The sequence below is a fragment of the Hyperoodon ampullatus genome, assembly GCF_949752795.1.
Source record: "Hyperoodon ampullatus genome assembly, chromosome: 19".
NCBI classification, from domain to species: Eukaryota; Metazoa; Chordata; class Mammalia; order Artiodactyla; family Ziphiidae; genus Hyperoodon; species Hyperoodon ampullatus.
Genome location: NC_136932.1, coordinates 5,761,424 through 5,782,778, shown reverse-complemented (window position 1 = coordinate 5,782,778; position 21,355 = coordinate 5,761,424). Strand labels below are relative to the sequence as shown.

The 21,355-nt window shown below is 45.9% G+C and overlaps 1 protein-coding gene across 2 annotated transcripts; it reads right to left on the bottom strand.

Moving 5' to 3' along the window:
• Positions 1 to 4,762: 4,762 nt before the first annotated feature.
• Positions 4,763 to 14,779, bottom strand: CDC6 (cell division cycle 6; the record flags this gene model as incomplete). 2 transcript variants are annotated; one of them, XM_079724519.1, is made up of 11 exons in its annotated part: positions 4,763 to 4,958; positions 5,352 to 5,492; positions 5,936 to 6,138; positions 9,129 to 9,193; positions 10,355 to 10,455; positions 11,303 to 11,442; positions 12,204 to 12,310; positions 12,719 to 12,894; positions 13,147 to 13,346; positions 13,471 to 13,752; positions 14,589 to 14,779. In XM_079724519.1, 11 exons carry the CDS (start codon positions 14,764 to 14,766, stop codon positions 4,869 to 4,871), a joined length of 1,683 nt encoding a protein of 560 aa, XP_079580645.1. In that variant the 3' UTR covers positions 4,763 to 4,868. The 2 variants fall into 2 exon arrangements, with proteins under 2 accessions (XP_079580645.1, XP_079580646.1); XM_079724520.1 differs by having other exon boundaries at positions 12,719 to 12,891; positions 14,589 to 14,766.
• Positions 14,780 to 21,355: the final 6,576 nt, after the last annotated feature.

Sequence of the window (21,355 nt, the reverse complement as noted above, 5' to 3'; positions counted from 1 at the left end):
TTGGTGGGCCAGGTGGGCCAGGGAAAGGTGGGTGGGAAGGCTGCAGAGGGCTGGGTGGAGAAGATTTTGCAAGGAGGGTTGCACATATCTCCAGCAGCAGGGCAGGGAAAACGTCACGGGGTGAAGGGCCAGGGGAAGTCAGGGACAGAGTCGAGGGAAGGGAGAGGGCAGCAGCACTGCCCCCACCGCTTCATCTGTCTGGCAGGAACTGGGGAAAGGAGCTGGACGGGAAGTTTGGAGGGCCCCGGGGTGGAGTCCATGGGGTGAGCTCAGGTCAAGCCTTTCACCCTCATCTGCCTCAGTTCTCTCCCAGCTGTTAAACAGGGCTCTCGGTTCTTCCCAGGCAGTTAATGAGTGTTTACAGAAGAGCCTGGAGATATTCAAATCTCAGCTGGGCCACCACTACAGTTATAAAGCTCAGTAAGGGCTGAGTGTCATCTGGGGAGGGGAGGAGTAAAGGAAGAGGGAAACAGACTCTCTTACAACCGGAGGATAAAGCCACGCTCACAGAGCAGCGCAAGCCTCAGCGGCCACAGGATATCCTTGTGCCCAGGGATGGAGGTCACACACCTCCATCCCTCCAACCGCCACCAAAGGCTGGCCTGCAGCTAACTGTGGGCAGAACCCAGGCTACAGCTGGTCTTCATTAACTCCAGCTTTTTTCAACGCCCCCCCACCCCGTACTGTGAACCCACAGCTTCAACAGGCCCAGGCTGGAGGGGCTGCCCTAGCCCGACCTTGCAGCTGACTCTGGGGTGGGGGGCACCGCACCAAAGGCCAAGCTACCAGCTGAAAATAAGGTTGAAGCAAGACTCCCTTTTTGCCAGTGGGAGCGAGCAGGGAGGAAAGAAAGGAGTGTGGGGCTGAGAGGGTGGAGGTGGGGGAATTTAGGGCAAGCAGCAGGCAGTGAAGTCAGCGGGATCGGGGCCCGGAAACCCCTACACCCTGGGGCCAAGTCCTACTCTGGCTTCGCCTTTAGCTTGAGTCTTGGCGGGGCCCCAAACTAGGGAAGGCCCCGACTGCCCCTTCCCGCCTCCCTCCCCCCACCCTTATTAAATACACATTTTATCTCTCAGCATCTTCATTATCTTAACTGAAGGAGACAAGCAGTGGATGGCGGCAGCAGAGAGCGCGGGGGTGGGTGGGTGGGTGTGTGTGGGGAGCAGACGCACCCTTGTTATAAAGTGCTGATCTAGCTCTTTCAGGCAGTGTGGGAAACAGAGGAGGGATCAAAGGGAGCCAGGCTGATTCAGAACTCAATTAGAGCTTCTTTTAAAAAAGAGCTGGCTCTCTCCTTTCGCCAGTCTTCAGACAGCCTTCACCCAGGCCCCTTGCACCCAATTAGCTTCTCCTGCCAGCGCCTTGGGCTGGGGTTGAAATCAAGCGGAGGCCAGAGGGCAAGGCTTCTTCCTCTACAGAACCACCTCTTCTGGGAGATGGAGACCTGCTGCTGTTCACAGCTTAAGACAGAAACGTCTTCGAGGGCACCTGATCTTTTCGAGAGGAACCGGAGATCCCATCTTTCCCCAGAAGTTAAAAAGTGGCACATCAGAGGGCTTCCCTGGTGGCGCAGTGGTTGAGAGTCCGCCTGCCGATGCAGGGGACACGGGTTCGTGCCCCGGTCCGGGAAGATCCCACATGCCGCGGAGCGGCTGGGCCCGTGAGCCATGGCCGCTGAGCCTGCGCATCCGGAGCCTGTGCTCCGCAACGGGAGAGACCACAACAGTGAGAGGCCCGCGTACCGCAAAAAAAAAAAAAAAAAGTGGGACATCAGAGGTGGGTTCCTCCCCGATCCCTTACCAACTAGAAGCACAGCTTCTGGCCCATCTCTAGGGACATTAGGGAACATCCAGACAGGCACCCCCTCTTCCAAGCCTGTAGGTGGACTCTCTCCCCAAAGCCAAGGCTTCCTGGGAGCAACACGGAAGTTGCCTCAAGCAAAATACCACATCAGAGGGAACCACTGGAACGCATCTGTGAGGCCGATAAATGCTGTGCTGACACATGTTGTGGAGGGAGCACCCCTCTTTCACAACGGGCCTGCTCCACCTAGGTGCAAAAGCACGAGCAATGTCTGCCTCCAGATTAGAACTGTCTCCAAGATGGAGGGAGAGGCAGCATCTCACTTGGTCATGTATCTGTTCACTCAACAAGTTTATGGAATACCTCCCAGGTCTCAGGCACTGTACTAAGTGCTGGGGACAGATACAATGTAAATAAACCTCCATCTCGGCTCTCTTTTGGTCCCCCTCCGTAGTCAAGGTAACCTCTCCACAGATATTTTTTAAAAGCCCCAAGTCGTATCTCTTTCCTCCTTCCCAGTTCTTACTGCTGCGTCTTAAAAGGACACTGAATAAAGGCAGGGAGCAATGAAGGGGAAGAGAGAGAGAGCTCTGCCGACTTTCTGGATCTCTGGATGGCTTGGACCTCACACTCTCTTGCCAGTCATCCAGCCACAGGCAGGTCTTCACTGAGCCAGAAATGTCAGTTGCAGCTCTGGGGTTGAAACTCACGCCAATTTTATTGTGTCTGTGTGCGTTCCATGGCAATACCCACCAACACTCTATGGAAGCTTCATCTGCTACTGTGAAGAAAAATAAATAAACCACGATACAGACACACAGCCCACCACCTTCAAGAGGAAGAATGTAGGTCAGCATCTCTGCCACTACTCCCTGCGAAACAGCCTATGCTCCTGGCAAAAAACAAGTAACCACAGGCTCAGCCCAGCCCCTTAAAAATCCCACCACCTTCCCAGAGCTGTCAGCTTCAGTGAGAAAAGAACTTTCTTCCCCCTCTCAGTCTGCTCCAGCTGTCTGAATCACACTGAAGACCTTGCTGACAAACATGCATCAGGTGTTGCTCCCACAAGGGCAGCGGAAGCCAAGCAGGGACTCTAAGTCAGCTTCACGCATCACTGACAGAACCAACCCTGTTCCAATTGCTGAAGTCTTAAGAGCATCAACGACCTAGAAATTGACAGTGTGGGGAGAACCGAAGGAAAGGAAACTAACAAACCAGTACACAGAAAACCTGATTTCCAAATACCAGGGGAAAGGAAGAGAAAGGAGGTAGGGGGGGAAAGAAATTTGGCCCCTTTGAATCTGCAAACGCGATCTTGGCTCAGAGCCATGGAGGATGCATAGCAGCCCCACTGCGAGGCAGGCCATGTTCCTGACTCCAGCCCTGCAGTTAAGAGGAAGGCGCCAAGCCTCCAACACAACGAGGTGGGGAGGCTGCTCCTTTTTGGGCAGGATCCTACTGTGGACACAGAACAGACAGCAGCTGCCCACAGTGTGGAAACAAACTGTAAAGCAGTCACGTCTCTTAAGGCTGCAGCATCCAATAAAATGTAATTTAAATCAAGCCTCGCATCTGTTCTCAATCCCATTCAGTCTCTGCTTTCCATCAGCCTTCGGACAATCTCTGCAATTATGCTGGTTAACCCTTATAGCCCCAGACACTTTCCAAGCTTCTAGGTATAGAACTGTGTCCTCCCCTCCCAAATTGCTCTCAGAGGGAATGAACGCTCCGGTAAAGGAGTGTGACGGTGAGACAGTCAGACTCCTGTCCATAGACTATGCGCTGCTACACACACCGGTGGGTAGTGTTCATTTCAGAGGGCTCTCTCTGTGTGCCCTTCTATCCCATACCACCTGCCGTAGCCCAGATCACATTGCAAGGATACAGTGGGCAGCATGAACGAAACAGCGGCCAACAGATCATTTGTACACGTATCAAGTTCTCAAACCCAAGCCATGTCGGGAGGGCGGGAGGAGGCAGGAGAGCTCAGGGAGCAGCAGACTTGGCCACTGGCTCTCAGACCATTCATAGCGCACATGGTTTGCATTCCAAGCATTTGCTCGAGTTATAAAAGTACAGCAACCTCCCAAATGAAGCAAACTTAAGTTTCTCTTTTCCCCTTCTCTCAAAACTACCCCAGCCCTATGCCTGCACTTTCAAGGCAGTCAGTGTTATAATGGTGCCCTCTGGTGTCCCCGTCACAAATTGCCATTTAATGCCACTGGAAACCAAACCCAGATAAAAGGGGAGACTTGAGTAACCATATGGATACATTTATCTGGGAGACTGGGAAAATGAGGTGTCATTGAAAATCCAGCCCCAAACGAAGGCATCTTGAAACAAGTGGCTTCATCTGAGGGCAGCTAGGACAGTGGGACAGTTTGGGGAGGATTTTCACAATTTTCACATTGCCTTCTGAAAGTTTGAGCTCTCCTGAAATGTGATTGCTTAAGAAGACAAAGAATGCAACTTGAAAATAAATATATTCACAATCTGTAGTCACATTCTCCTTACCACCTCCACAAGCTTGGGAGTGCCCAAGACGCTCAGTGAGTCTTTAAAATGTCACAACGTGGAAGTATCTGCAACATGAACGCAGTATACTCCAAACAGAAGGACATTCTTTGATCAAGGTGTCCTCCAGATCTCCACGTGGACTTATTTTCCTGCATCATCCCCCTTTTCATTCTTCTTCCTCTAGTCCAAAAATTCTTTAAAATACACCAATGTTTGAGGAAACAGAGATAAATATATAAACTTCCCACAGCCTAAGTCTGTATACTTGCAAGCATGTTGGTTAGAGGCACACTAGAGGTAGAGGCAGTGAATGTAATTAAAAAGGGTCTACTTGGTATTTTCTAATGCATAAACATAATAAGACCCAAAGATATATAATTCTGTGCTAATATTCACAAATTTATAGCTTAAATGTTATCAGTTTTAAATAAAAAAGGTCATGTTTGCTTTCAGACCTAAGTGTATAAAGTAATAAAGTGAAGATTCCATCCCTCTCCAAATGCCAGCCAGATACATTTAGGCGGAGTATTAGTATAAAAGAAAAGAATTTAAGGCAATCCAGTAGCTAAGATATTTCCAACTAAAGCTTTGTCTTTCAGAGCATGCTCTATTTCCTTCTCTTCAATCTTCAGAGACACCTGCAAAGGACAGAAAACGACTTTTCATGGTGGAGAACTCACAAAAGCAGTTTTTATTACACAAAATTCTACCGTGTTAAACTTTTCTCACAAGAGGCAACAAGTTAAACACTGCTTTTGCAATAGCCCGAAAAAAAAAAAAAATCTCATTCATACTACAGCCCTATCTTCACACACCTTAAACCCTACCTAACAAAAAAATTGTTTATCTAATTGTGGTCATCTTTACACCTTTACTTTAGCAAAACATAAGCTCGCCAAAGCAGGGCAGTTAAAAGCAATGTCACAAAGTAGCAGAATTGTGGTCATTTTTACACCTTTACTTTAGCAAAAGATAAGCTCGCCAAAGCAGGACAGTTAAAAGCAATGTCACAAAGTAGCAGTTCGTTGTACCTTTGTGAAGCGCATTTCCTTGTTTTTCTTCAATCGGAAAATGCCTCTGGCCTCCAAGAGCCCTGAAAGTGACAAACACTCTGACTGGTCCACAGCTGCCACCTGCTGTTTGCGACAGACGTTACTATAGGCTTCATATAACTGAGAGGAAACAAGGGAGAACAAATGTTGCTTAAAAGTCGTATCTCTTGTAACCCTGTAATCTTTTAAAAGAATGTGAATCTGGGTTTGCAAAATAGTTATCTGAATACCCTAATTCTCTCCCTTTTCAATGAAATCCTTGAAAAGGCATTTTGGAGATACTGCCAAAAACCTATCTATACTGTAATGCAAGAAAGGGGCTTTATATATTTCATAGGGAGAGGCAGAAATAAAGCGGAGAAGATTAATGGTAAAGTCTCAACCACAACCCAAGGGAAATAAAGTCAGCTGCCTTTTACATGATACCAGTACTTATTCTTACTGTTAAAATCCATTTTTAATTCACATCAGCTGGAGCGTGATAGGCCTTTTGGAAAATATCTGCTCTGCAAAGCAGATTCTCATCTCCACCCCAGCTCCATCTGCTGAGATTCCCAACTAACCTTCCCCAGAGTGACCTCTTTGATTTTCAACTGCCTGGTCAAGAGCAGCAAAGAGCAGACCAAGATCTTCTGCTGAAGAGGGAAGGAATCTTGTGCTCCTTCTTGGCTCAAAGTCATTCTGTTTCCATCAACTTCCGAAATGACTTGTGATATGTGAACAACACCAACCCGCTTGGGAACCAGTGACTCAGAGGGTGATTTACCTATAAAGTAAATAAATCAAGCTTAATTAGATTTTTAAAATATTGTGGGTATTGAGACAGATGATATTAAATTTTAGCAGAAGGAAATTCAAGAGCAAAGCAGAAGTTCCAATTCTGTAACTGGAAGCCAAAGGATGAGACAAAATGTGATCCTTAGAAAGATGCCAAAGTGTGACATGACTTGGAAAGTAGTTATCCTCTTTCTGGGCAGAACGGTGAGCTATTTTATCCTGTAGAGTGCAATTTAATGTCAGAGCGACGAAATCCACCTCATGAAAGAATAAGGACCAGACAGAGAACCAATGTACTCAGCCTTGGAAGGTTCCTAATATCTCAAAGGCAAAGAAGGATAGAACCTTGAAACAAAGATGGCTGGGCCTGGTCTTTTTTTTTTTTAATTCATTTATTTATTTTTGGCTGCACTGGGTCTTTGTTGCTGCGTGCAGGATTTTTCTCGTTGCGGTGAGCGGGGGCTACTCTTCATTGTGGTGCGGGCGTCTCTCATTATGGTGGCCTCTCTTGTTGCAGAGCACGGGCTCTAGGCACACGGGTTTCCATAGTTGTGGCTCGCGGGCTCTAGAGCACAGGCTCAGTAGTTGTGGCACATGGGCTTAGTTGCTCCGCGGCATGTGGGACCCTTCCCGGACCAGGGCGCGAACCCGTGTCCCCCGCATTGGCAGGCAGATGCTTAACCACTGTGCCACCAGGGAAGTCCCTGGTCATTTTTTTTTTTTTTTTTTTTTTGTGGTACGCGGGCCTCTCACTGTTGTGGCCTCTCCCGCTGTGGAGCACAGGCTCCGGAGGCACAGGCTCAGCGGCCATGGCTCACGGGCCCAGCCGCTCCGCGGCATGCGGGATCCTCCCGGACCGGGGCACGAACCCGTGTCCCCTGCATCAGCAGGCGAACTCTCAACCACTGCGCCACCAGGGAAGCCCCCTGGTCATTTTTAAAGGCTCAAAAAATTAACCTAATATTTCAAATCAAATGAGTGGCTAGGGGACTTCCCTGGTGGTCCAGTGGTTAAGACTTCACCTCCTAATACAGGGGGTGCGTGTTCAATCCCTGGTTGGGGAACTAAGATCCCACATGCCTCACGGCCAAAAAACCAAAACATAAAACAGAAGCAATATTGTAACAAATTCAATAAAGACTTTAAAAATGGTCCACATCAAAAAAAAAAAAGAGTGGCTAAATGTGGACAATCCTACCTAAGTCCTCTAGATGGCCTCCCCAAATGACCTTTGAGGTTGGGTTCATTTGCCCAAGCTGATCTCCAGGAGAGCAACACTTGAGAAAATGTCACTGGATATCTTAGCAGATAGCACCATCTCAGAGTCTGGAGGTTGGGAAACTGCCAACAAGCTTCGGAGGATTGTGGCCTCATTGTTTGGACGCAGGAATTGCAAGACAGAGGAGCAATTTGCTCTGTAACAACCTTTGCCTAAAGTTACTTCCTGAGACCAAGTCAGTTGTCTCACAAGAGTTTGCTTCTATTTCATGATCACAAATGGGATGCTACCGAGGACTAATCGTCATGGAGAAACTGGAGATCAGCGATCAAACAAGCAGAATCTTAAAGTTGAGAGGAATTTAGAGGTCTAGTCTCACTCCCTACCAAAAGCCGAGTCTCTTCAAAACAATCCCAAAAAGTGGTCACCGGGCTTCCCTGGTGGGGCAGTGGTTGAGAGTCCGCCTGCTGATGCAGGGGACGTGGGTTCATGCCCCGGTCCGGGAAGATCCCACATGCTGCGGAGCAGCTGGGCCCGTGAGCCATGGCCACCGGGCCTGCGCGTCCGGAGCCTGTGCTCCGCAACGGGAGAGGCCACAACAGTGAGAGGCCTGCGTACCGCAAAAAAAAAAAAAAAAAAAAAGTGGTCACCTATCCAGCTTGTGTCTGAGTATCTTCAACACTGGGGTACCCACACTGTGTCAAAGAAGCCCAGTTAGTGCTATTTATGGAAAGTGTCTTCTTATATTTATTTCAAGTCAGTCTCCCTATAGCTTTCTAGAGCCATTAAAAGCTAACCACACCTACAGAGGTCAAAAGACAGGAATTAGATTAATAATTTATGACAGGAATTCACAACCCCTTTTAGTTGTATGTGTGCGGGCGGTGCTCACAGGGTCCACTGACAAGCCTAAATGTTAGTGGTAAGGGAAAAAAGGAAATAGTGTGAAAAGTTGAAGAGAAACCAGTATCTAGTCTATGCATTGGCAAATATTACCTGCTATCAGTCTAAGCACTAAGTTTGGCTAATTCTGAAATATTTTTATTAATTTTCTTTCAACAAGTTGATGAAAACAAGAGTTTTCTGTGGAACTATGGTGCTAGAAAAGATTTTAGTAACACTCAACCAGTGCAGGAGTGAAGGAAGAAACAATCAAATCAGACTGTCCTGTTTCTAAAGATTAAGAGTGGATATTAAACACAAGATATGTAGTTCATGGCCATTTTACATCTGCCATAGCTAAGAGAACAAGGCTGAGGGAAAGGAAAATTAATTTTGTCGTTTTTGTAAAAGGCTGCAGTTTACTGTAGCAATACTATCTTTGTACCTCCACCCTCCTGGACTTGTTTAAAGGCTTGCGATATCTCAAGTTGAACTCAATTCTTTCCCGTCTGACTCTCTTACTTCCCAGGCTTTGCTTTCACCTATGTTGAGACCTAAAGTGCACTCAACGTAAGTACCCAGAGAGAAGCTGATCCAACCTTACTGTCTAGTTTTCATTCCTAGAGCTTGGAAAGAAAACTGACTCTGTCCCAACCATTCATGTAACACCCTGGAGAACTCATTTCCAGTAACACATGGATTATAGCACTGGCAGGCAAGATGGAAATAAAGTGGATGAAACTGATGAAAAACACGACACCCGTACACAAATGGGTGAATGTGGATTTAACTATGCTCATTTCAGCTCTCTATCTCTTTCCTCAGAGACGTTAAGCTTCCAATTATAAAGGAAGACAAAAAGGAGATAAACTACTCACATTCAGACAGTGGTTTGAGGATAGTCTGGCTTTTGACATCCGACTCTACAATTTCAATAGCTCTCCTGTAAAAAAAAAATATTTCTAAAATTAATTTAGGCTGAGCCAAACCAAACACCACACCAAACCACCAAGCTCAAAAACAGGCACATTAACAAAAAGCAACATGTTTTATAATTTTAAAGCCCCCAGACAAAACTGGGTTATGTCTCAGCTCCAGGGGACTTAATTGCCTTGAAATAATTCATGGACCAGGGAATCTGAGAAACTTCAACACTACATGGTTTCCTATTTCAGAGGCCGAGTAAGTCACTGTACACTGAGCCAATGATAACATTTTGGACAGGGAAAACCCGTCATGGATGGGAGAGAGGACACGCAGTGTGGGTGCTTGACTAAGAGAGCCAGTACCACCCATACACACCAGACCTAAGAGGAGAGTCCTCAGTTATCTATATACAGGATATGCGTAGGCTAAAACCACACTGGCCTACTTGACTCTTGTTCATATTACCCAAGTAGTTTGCTGACTAGGGGAAACTTTCAAATCCAGGATCACACCATCTAGCAATAGGAAGAGCTTACTCTCCCACTGCTCTCTCCAAAGTACTTTGCCCACAGGAAGCCCTAAGCCAGACCTGGATCTTCTGCATCGCAGTAGGGGGAAGTTGGACCAGCGGGCCGACACAGCAAGTATCATTTTAATGGACCAAGTGTCCCTACTGGGAAGGAAGAAATTTCATCAGTCAGCACAGAGGCTTTCCCCAGCAGGAGGGGCCGGGGGACGGGAAGGGAGAGAGAGGTCTGGAGTACAACTGTGGGGGACCACCAACTGGAGGAAGGGGTGCTCACAAAAGCAAAGGAAGGGAAAAAAAAGTCTAAAGGCAAAGATGGTTCAGGTCCATAAATAAACCTGCTTGAGACCAGCTAATGGAAAAGTAAACTGGAGTCTTTTTTAATACAAATGTAATTAACCAATCTATAATCACCACAGGGAGTGCCAGCAACATCTCATTTGTTTCTCCCTCTGTAGGTAATGGACTGATAATGTTTCAGACATTAACACGGTGGAAATGCAGAGCTCCCCACTGAGAAACAAGTCCTCCTTTCTGAGCGTAAAAAGTGGCAGAATGGAGCCTCTTAAGCCACATTCACTTGAGTTACATGAGACAATTAACAGCATTTCTTTTTTTTAAATAAAAGTAGCCAACAGTGCCATAACTCACCTGCAAACATCTAGCGCTTTGCGAACATCTCCCGAAACAGCAGAGACTTTGCGGGCACAGAACTGAATGGCAGCGTTGTCCAGGATCTGATCTTTAGATGCCTTTGAACAAGACATAGAAGATGACAGTTTGAACTATAAGACTTCCCCTCTGCAATTTAGGTCCCAGACTTGATTGACCAACCTTTAGGGTCTAAGACGCCTTTTCTGCTTAGAAGTAAATGGGGATTTCATACATTTAAGCATTTTGTAGGAATGTGATAGAGGTTCACAAAGGGAAAAAAAAGCAATTGAAACTTAAATTAGCAAAACTAAACTAAGCTAAAATCTATTTGGTCATTTTCAATAGAGAAAGTGTTTTCATAGGTCCTATTTTATAAATTTATTTATTTATTTAGGGCTGTGTTGGGTCTTCATTGCTGCTCGCAGGCTTTCTATAGTTTCTGCGAGCGGGGGTTACTCTTCGTTGCGATGGGCGGGCTTCTCAGTGCGGTGGCTTCTCTTGTTGTGGAGCACGGGCTCTAGGCACTCACGCTTTAGTAGTTGCAGCACGTGGGCTCAGTAGTTGTGGCTCGCGGGCTCTAGAGCACAGGCTCAGTAGTTGTGGCGCTCGGGCTTAGTTGCTCCGCGGCATGTGGGATCTTCCCAGACCAGGGCTCGAACCCGTGTTCCCTGCATTGGCAGGTGGATTCTTAACCACTGCGCCACCAGGGAAGTCCCCATAGGTCCTATTTTAAAAGGCCATTAGAGAAGCATTTGGGTGACTCCTCTAACTCTTTTTACTCCAACACTAAGGCATCTAAAATGGAGCCAAGAGTAGAAATTCATATAAAAATGAATGGGCTATAGGAACTCCCTGTTTAGTAATGCAATCAAAGCAAAATATTTTTGAACCATCTTCACAGGTGATACAAGGAACACTCAGCTTGGTACAATGCTTGGCACTCACCTGATTAAGTCGATCCTGCAGGATAGTGGCTATCTGATTTTTGGTATAAGGTGGGAAGTTCAAGAGCCGTGGCTTACATTTTTCTCTAGCTTGAAGCCTTGGCAGAATTCTGTATGTGAGATCCAGGGTATTAGCAATACCTGAGGAGGAGATAAATAACACTAAGCATCATTGGTCAAATCATCGTAAAAGGAAAACTAAACCCTCTGAAAGCTGAATAAGGGACTTCCCTGGTGGTCCAGTGGTTAAGACTCCACACTCCCAATGCAGGGGGCCCGGGTTCGATCCTTGGTCAGGGAACTAGATCCCGCACGCTGCAACTAAGACCCAGCGCAGCCAAATAAATAAACATTAAAAAAGCACCCACCAAAAAACTGAATAAAATTTCCAGTTATAATCCAGCATTCCAACTGTTGCTTCGTACTTTCCCCCACCCCCCACCCTCAATACCCATTAGATAAGATGTGTACAATCATCGAAGAATGCTCTTTTCAAGTTAGGTTTAGAATTGCTCAATTATAAGCAGGATCAGATACTCCCCAAATCAATTGTCTCTGAAATGCAGCGTTATGTCATTTCTATCCAGAGTTAACAAACTTGATTTGACTTAGATTAAGGTTCCTATTATTTTATAGTAACTTTCTTATTTTGGTAAGAAAGCAGAAAGCTGGTGTAAGATCAAATAATAGTTGATAAGGGAATTCCCTGGTGGTCCAGTGGTTAGGACTCAGCATTTTCACTGCTGGGGCCCAGGTTAAATCCCTGGTCGGGGAACTAAGATCCCGCAAGCTGCATGGCACAGCTAAAAAACAAAACAAAACAAAATATGTGATGAATAAACTGAAGAGATTAAAAAGAGGTCTTTAGAACCACCATGTAACATCAACAACAGAGCACTAACCAATCAGCACCAACTGAGAATTGCTTAGCCATGGCCATTCAAACAGTGTGTACAATACATCCTGCCCTCTGCTGTCCAGCTGATCCATCTCGTCCAACACCAACACACTACAAAAAAAGAGAAACAATTAGTATCCACGTTCACCTTAACTCTCCAATCTGTTTGATCTGGGCTGACGCTAGGTCACATTCCTACAGCGAAGACCAGTTTGAAGATCATAATCTGTCCCACCTCCAGTCACTGTTATGATGATAACCCCATCATCACCAGAAAGTAACATACAGGTTTTTCAAGTAATTAGTTTAAAAACATTTTCCCCCAATTTAAAATTAGAAGGTTTTTGTTTTTTCTTTTTTTCTCTCCCTTTAAGCTTATGTAACTACCCCTCAGAGAGAAAATACAGGAAATGTTCTTTTTATGAGCAAACTGATAAATTCAAGAGACAAGAATGTGAGTTTGTGGGCAATGGATCCTGCAGATTTTCACAGAGCAACATGCAGCAGAGCAGTGCTTACATCATGGGGCCCTTCTCCGCAGTCATATGGTTTTCCAGTTTCCTCATTATGTCCTTCCCAGCTGGCCTGGATACTTCTTCCTGACAAATCTCCTGAGCAATGGCTGGGAATACAGCCTGGGCACTCCTCAAGGACATGCAATTCAGCATGATAGTTTTAAAGCTTTTCAGTTCCTTCTAGAAAAATGCAAACATGCGAGTTATTTTGGCCTCAGATAAAGGTTTGATGGAACCTGAAGTGTCTTTGAAGAGTTAACAGCATACAAGAGAATAAGGTCCACTTTCATTTGGAAAGATTTAGACAGTGAAATTAAAAATGTCTTATTTTGGGGAAAACTGCAGTCCCCCTAAGCACTCCTACTTTTTCTTAACCCTTGATAACCAAGTGTCATATTGGCAAGAGCATCATAATTCAGACTCTCAATGTACCTTGAGGTCTTGCAGAATTCGGCTTAAGCAGGCCGTTTTTCCAGTTCCAGGAGCACCAGAAAGATAAAGACTTCCAGCTTTCTTCCCACAGATGTGCTCCCTCAGGAAATTCCTGATGACATCCATCTCCTTTTCCCTGGCAGGCAGCTGATCTGGGACAGCTGTAGTCAGGACCTGCTTTGCTTGCTGGTAGCAAGTGCCTGTGCCAGACATGAAAGGACAATGAGACACAACAGAGGTGACTGAGAAGACCCACCAGGTTTCAGTTGGAACCACCAGCCTTGTTTACGAGGCTGCACTAACAGCTGCCGTGTAAGAACCAACCTTCTTGCTTGAGAAGTCTCAGACATGCAGATTCTTTCTCCAGTGAACATCTCTGCTCAGAATTTGTTGCGATGTCTTGACCTTTTGGAACGGAGGAACGTATTTTGTTTTGGTGAACTCTGGCTTGTTCTCTTTTGCTAGGAGATTCAGTTGTCAGCTGATTGTCAAATACCAATCTGCGCCCCTTGGATGTACGTGAGCGAGGAGGACCATTTTCTTTCTTGCTTTGCTTTGGTGGAGAACAGGGAGGTAAACGGGGAGTGTTACACAGGTTGTCGTCACCTGAAACATTAAAATCAAAATGTGGTCATTCATAGCAGTGGATAGTAAAAGGACTTGGAAAGATCTCTGCACCACCCCCCAAAAGGGGGATGAATTTCTATCATGGTCAGAACCACCAAAATAAAATGCCTCTCATCCAGAAGCAAATAGTGGCCACCAGATGGCACCACTGAGTCTTACTATTTTTAATGGGATGACATTCTAGGATTGCTCTAAAACAGGGTTTCCCAACCTTGGCACCATTGATATCTTGGACCAAGTGATTTTTCATTGTGGGGGCCTGTCCTGTGCACTTCAGAATATTGAGCAGCATTACCAGCCTTTATTCACTATGTCAGTATCACCCCCTCAGTTATGACAACTAAAAATGTCTCCAGATCCTACCAAACCACCCCTCATTAAAAACAGATGATTTAAAACAAGAAAGGAAAAAACAAACAAAAAATAATTTTTAAAAAAAAGGAAAGAAAAAGAAAGGATTACCAACCACTGTTCTAAAACAAGAATTGTCACCTGTTTTTATTAATTTCACAACTAACGAGGCAAGTTTCAAAATACTATATAACTAACTGCAGGGTCGTTTAAAACACTGACAGAACCAAGTTCAGTATTAAGGAACTGAAGATCAGACCTATTAGGTAGTTCAGAAAGTGATCTCAATAAGTAGCTTAACTCTGAAGTTCAATAAGTACTTAGCAACCATTCTGAAAATAACCAAAGGGAACAGAGTGTTCTTAACTGAACTCAGAAAGCTGTTTCAAAGGCATCTTATTATTGAGAAAGAGAGGTCGACAGCTACCAGTCAAAAAGTTGTACTCAAATAATGGCTAGCTTACCCAGACGTTTTCTCGGGCTAAGAGGCAGAATTTTTGCACGAGGAGAACGGCGTATGGCCTGGACTTTTGTCAGTTCTAGTTTGGTGTCGCTGGAGTTTTTAGATCTGTCCAATGTCCGAGGCTGTTTCTTTTTTGGAAAACTGATTGCAGCCTGTGACTGGGAGCGGGTTTGAGGCATGATGGCAACACAGCTGTGTACAAAAAGGAGAACAGGACAGCCAGTCAATATGTAAAAGTGAAGAAAAAACAAATAACATGTAACTTATACAGAAGATCGAAATTCATTTCATAAGTAGATTATGTTGTAACAATATTTTAGCATTTAATTCTGCTTCATATCCGAATCTATGCAACAATAGCGAACACCACCTACTACGCGTAAAAGGCTGTCATAAACATTTTAGGTATTAACTCCTTTAAGTTTTACAACCACCTTAGAGGTAGGTACTATTATCCTTATCTTACTGATAAAAAAAGAGGCAGAGAGGCCCAACGTCACAGCAAAGCAGGATATAAGACCAGGCGTTCTGGCTCCAGAGCCCCAATTTTTAACCACTCGAGACGTGCAATAACAAGTTGATCTTAATTGGCGTCCATAGTACTTCTACTCCCCTGGCTCCAGGCACGGGGTACATCGTTAATACCAGCTTAGCCCAGCAGCCTCCCACATTTACAGGCTTCCCCAAGCCCTCACTCCGCACTCAATCCCCGCTCTACCCAACTCTCGGCCCCACATAGCCCCAGATGTTCGGAGAACGTCTCCCTCCTGCCGCACTCAGCACAACTGCCAGAGCACTCCGAGGGCGCACGTCTCCCTTCCCTACCCCGACCTTCTCACCCTCCCGCGGTCTGAGCTCTCCTCCTCTTACGGAACCCGCGGTCCTCGCCCTAGCCCCTCACCCAAATCCGCCGCCCCCCAGGACCCGGGCCTCTTCTCCTTTCCACTTCACAGTGCTGCGTCACCTCAGTGCCGGCGCCTTCTCACGTCTCCCGCAGACAACTAAAGGGACTGCCCACAACAGGATCCTGCACAAAACCCACACCGTCAGCCGGAAAGCCCAGACTCGCTCGCGCCAAATCTGCACAGCCGCAGCTTTCCCGCCTCCCGCCAAAGCCCGGCCACGTTTCTGATTGGCTATCGCCAGAGCGCCGCACGCCTTGGCCCCAGCCCCCTCCTTCACAACCAATCAAGCGGGAAGGCGCACAACCAATAAGAGAGCCTCAGGTCTCAGCGCCACCGTGAGGCCACGCCCACCGAGCCGTAGGGGCAGTCTACATCCGGGGCCTCGGCGGAAAGACGCGCGCTTGCGCCGGGGCCGACTGAGTGGGGCCCGGCGGGAGCTGTAGTCTTTGCCGCTCGCGACGGTATTCCCACGCCCTTCCTTCAATACCCCTTCTCACTGCTGCACGTACCCATTTTTTCCTTACCCTAATGGGCTAGATTTTCAGAGAGCTACTACATGACACCTGCCATTATTTGGGCGGTTCTAGGTGCGAGGTATGATGCTAGGCGCTTTACATATCTAATGCTCAACACTGCAAGACACAAAGCCAATGTGCCGAGGGTTAGTTAGAGGTCACAGAATTTTGGTGGCCTCGAAGGGCCTAGGACCATTTCCTGACACCAAAAGCAATGTTTCTTTGTAAAGTTCTACATACATACATAAATACACTGCACTTCATCACAGTATCTCCCTGATTTGTGTTTCAAGGGTGAGAAAAAGGGCCAGGCCTTTGCTTTTATTTTGTTAAAGATAAGAATACGATATTCTGTGCACCTTCCTATCATTAATCCCATTAATCCACACAATGTGGGGAGTGGAGAGACTTATGGCCCCTTAATTTAAAAATATTTTTTTTATGGCTAAATACAAGGATTTCAGGGCCAGAGAAGACCACTACAGATGGAGTGGCAATCTGAGCTTTTAATGAAAAATACAAATTAGAGCAGTAATTTACAGGCCAGTTTCCAATGCTAATAACCCAGGTTCCACTAAAAACCCAAACCCAATTCTAGGTGATGGTAGGCATGTATCTGTCATCCTTCAATATCAAATGAAATAGAGCAAGCCGAGAAACAGGGAAACAATATTACAATCAACTTAATTGTAGTTCATTCATAGAGGAGATAAAAGCCAATATCGAGTGCTTGTGTGTGTGCCAGGCACTGAGCTCTGGTATTTTACCTCTATCACCTGATTAATTCCCACAGGCACCCCCATGAAGTTGGAATTATTTCCATTTCACAAATGAGAAGACTGAAATAGAGAGGCTGAGTAAACCTGACCAAGGTCACACGACCAGTAAGTGGAAGGACTGGAATTCAAGCTCAGGGGGTCTGACAGGAGATCCAACTCCTGACCACTTAAACATACCGAGGGGGAATAGACAGGTGAAGGTTTTAGAGGGAGAGATGGCGAAGGAGCACATCTGGGGAAGGCTTTCTAGGAGCTGAAACCTACAAGAGTGAAGAGCGCAGGCTGCCACGAATGGAGAAAGTGTTACCACAGAATGGAGACTTTTTTACCAGCTGGTATTTCTGATCTCTTAACAGGGGAACAGAACCTAGAAAGAAGCAACTTTCACTCTTCATATTTATTTTTATAACCTGGGCACCTAAAACTTGTCCTTCATAACCAGAAATGGTAACAAGTGCCCAGCCACCTTTTAAGGGATGGTGGTGAACAACTACCTCAGTTACAGTGGGACAGAGGGGGCAAAGGAAGCCATGAGTACTTAACGTGCATTACTGGAGCCTACGAAAGCATTCACCAGGAAATATAGCACCGGTCCAAGAAAAGCCTACAAGAATAAGTGACTATTGTGGAAGCAGGCAGAGAATCACAGAATGTCCAGATTGCAAGTTCTCTAAAAGGTTACCTAATTGAAGTTTTCTCTTTTCACTACTCCAGTAACATGATGAGCATACCATCATACTGTTTCTCGCTTCTGTGCCTTGTCCTTGCTGTTTCCTATGTCTGGAATGCCAGTCACCATCCTCCTGCCCTGGCTAATCACCATAAAGCCTTTAATGCCCCACAAAGGTTTCCCTTGGTGGCTGTCCTGAAGTCTTCTGCTAGACTCTGAGCTCCTTGGAGGCAAAGACCATGTCCTATTCGTCTTCATATTGTCGGTGCCTGGCACAGAGTAAAATACGCAATCAATGCTTGCTGAATGAATGGAAAGGACATTCCTGCCAAGTGGATATCCATCTTTTGCTTGAACATTTTTTGTGGTCAGACAGCATACAGTCCTTTAAATCTCACAGCCCTAAACCTAGGAGTGGAGAATGAATTCAATTATGTGTAAAAACAATCCAGACTGGCCTCCAGTGATGTCAAAGACGAAGCATTTCCCCACAGTTATCCTCTGGGGTGGTTAGGATCCAGAGGTTGACATTTTAGTTCTCTTACCTCTGTCTGCAGAGTAATAGGAAGTCAGAGACAGGTAGCTTCCTTGCAGTAAGTTGCAGTTAGTGGCTGGGCTGGGCCAGAAAATACTTAAGAGGCACATTCACCATAAGCGGCTATGTCTTGGTAATAATTAAAGTGGGCAAACTGGTGTCCTTATCACTTGCTAATCCATACACGGTGTCATGGGGGAAGAACGAAATGACACAGGACGAACCTGTCCGGCATCCTTATGTGTGTCTGTGCGCATGCTTGTGTGCATTGTCGGGCACGTGCACACAAACACAGACTAGCAATACCATCCCAACAGGACAGAGAAAGCTTACAGGGTTAGGAAGTTGAGGGTCATTTAGGCAAGCTCTATTTGAGGGCTATTCAAAGTCACAGGAGGAACAATTAAATCAATAAATAGGTAGTTTATTAATCATATTAATAACAATGATGGGTCAAAGAATCAGGAATTCAGCCAACCTGGCAAATATGGATGAAAATGAAAGGAGGCCCTTTTTTCCCCTCGCTCCCGCACCCTCATAGGTTTTTATATCAAACTGTGTGAGAGTGACTCATACACACACCTATTATGAACCAGTACGGGAAATAATTGCAAGACCTTTGCTACTGATGAAAGTGTAGGTTAAGCTCATTAAGTCTTAGTGGTGATTATGTCAGCTGACCACAGTAAGCAGAGAGTGTCTGGTTCAATTCTGACATCTATAGTCAAAGTTCAAGAAAGCCAGCTAAGATTTCAACTTAAGCAGTGAGGAAAAAAAGGCAACACCCACATAAAAACAGACACAGTCTGTGTGTTCTGACCTCACCTTTTCTTCACACTTCAGTGTGAGAATCTACCACACACACAGGTGGAAAGAAGCACTAGGGATATAAGGAAAGGACACAAGGCCAGGGCGTCTCCTGAGTTCCCTGGAATCATGGGCAAAGGGGAGTTAGGTGGCAAATATAAATAATGACCAACTCTATCAGAATCACCCAGTCAGCCTGGCTAACTGGAACTGTGATTTTCAAAACACAGCAGGAGGGGAGGAGAGAAAACTCTCAGGAAGCTGCAGATGCTTCTGCCCAAGTTAGTATTTCTACTTTCTCAGGGGATCTGGAGTCAAACCACTACCCTAACCGGAGGCAACAGATTTTCTCCCCTCTCTGCCACCACCTGTGGTGGTATTCCAGACAAGACTACACAGTTTTCAGGTTTTTTGCTTTTGTTTTTAAGCAAGGTTTAATTAAACCGCACGGCATCCAGAAGAAAGAAATGTACCAAAGAATCCAACCTGAGACCGGATTATACACTGTAGAAGGGGGTAAAGAAATCAATGCTAATTGGGAGAGGGAGCACTGTAATCAGAAACAACTCCAAAATAAATCATACAATAAATAATTTTTTAGAAGAAAAGAAACCAATCCACACGCAGACAAAGATGGACGCACACATACATACATACACTCTTCACACACGTCACTCTAGTCTTTTATTCAGTGTTGACGATGGCTCCCATGCTGGTCGCCGTGGAAAAGGACAAGGGTTAGACGTGAGAAAAGAAGGCTCGGCCCCTCTGCCACCAGTGGAATGCGATTTAAGACAATTAGAGAGGGAACCCACTAAGTCGTCAGACGAGAGTAGAAAGAAGGAAACAGCAGTTATCAAGGGAGATTTTAATCGCTTCAAAGAGGGAGAGAGGAAGAAAGCACAGAAATCTAACACAAGTAAAGGCACAATGAATGTGGAGTTGAATGGAATCGAACCCTTCGGTTAAAATTATCCTTTTTTCTTTGTATGTATTTTGAAGGTGGTTGTGGTTTTGCTTCATTTTGCTTTTAAGAGACGAGTCTTGAAGGCAGAGTTGTAGTGCCTCCCATTCCCTAAATTAGGGTGGCTCACAGAAAGCCACCTTGACCACGTACAGCCAGGGACTGAGATTCAACAGGGAAAGAAAGACTACCACTGGAATGCGAGGCATCTGATTTGCAGTAGATTGTAGGTTGGGTTTCCAGAACAGACAGCTCGGTGTAGTGCCGTCCAAGGGCCTCAGATGCTCTCTACTCCACCCCCAGAGCTTTGCAGAAGGGAAGGACCCTGGAGTCACACTTCACCCCCACTCCCGTAAGCACTCAGCCTACAGATTATTTCAAGTGATCAGGAGAATTAAAACACGCCCCAACCCTGAGTTGCTCTGTAGCAAGTCTATTTACAATGTTATCTCACCTCTCCCTGGAGGTGAATTTAGGTTTCAAGAGGGGAAGCTATGGGGTGAGGAGGTGCCCCCAGGGCAATGGTCAGCGGCTAGTCTCCTTGCCTGTGCCGCCGGTCCGGAGGGCTGGGACGAATTTCTGGAGACAGGAGCCTCATGTCCGTTGGGTGGGATAGCCCCTAAGGGCTCTCGCTCTGCAGGCCCAGCTGGGAAAACGCTGGGCCTCTGCAGCTGGAGGAAACCCCCACGATAGAGCAAACCACACCTGGAGCACCACAGTGCTACGATCCAGGTCTGGGGACCAGAGGAGAGGGGCGGAGGGGCATCTAGCTCATTTAAAACGCCTGCAGACCACGGGCCTGCTTCCCAGAAAGGGCGGTAAGAAACAACTATGAAGTTTTTCCCACCCGAGAAAAACATCATAAAACCAAACCCACACAAGGGCTTTTAACACAGCTTCCTGACGCCTAGTTGGGCAATGTCTCTTCCTTCTGGGAAGGGATAAGGGGGTTAATGGGACTGGGCAACAGCCTCAACATGAGACCACCCAATCTTCCGCTGAAGAGGTGACATTCCCACAAGCAGATAAAGAGAGCAGTTTAAAAGGTGAGAAGTTTTAGTGCTCTTGTAGCCAGCCCACCTCAAACTTATATTACAAGCTTTTTACAGCATACAAAATAGATCAATAACTATGAGGCTCACATTCCCATTCATCAATAGTAAATATACATGATAATAAATCTGTTATTAACACAGGGACCAAATAAGGTATAAGGCAAAGACATTTAAATAGGTACTGTGTCATCAACATGCTCTGAAGAAGAAAATCCATCTGACTAGATCTAGCCCCAAGCCTTTTTCCACGAGGCCAAGAAAATGAAAATACAGTCAATACCCACGTGACACAGTCCAAATGCTGGGGAATATGAGGGGCAGGTCATACGGGAGGAAGACAGTGGCCCCAATGAAAAGCTGGGGTTTGGCTTTTACGTGTGATGCTCAGTTCAATGCTCTATGTTTGAGTAGTGAGGGGAAAAGAGATACGCTTTGATAACATTGTACAAAAGGCATCAACTCCCATTTCAAAAATAAATGGGAAGACTTCACAGTCCAAGTTCAGTAACTGGGGTCAGCATCTACCCTGGAACTCTGC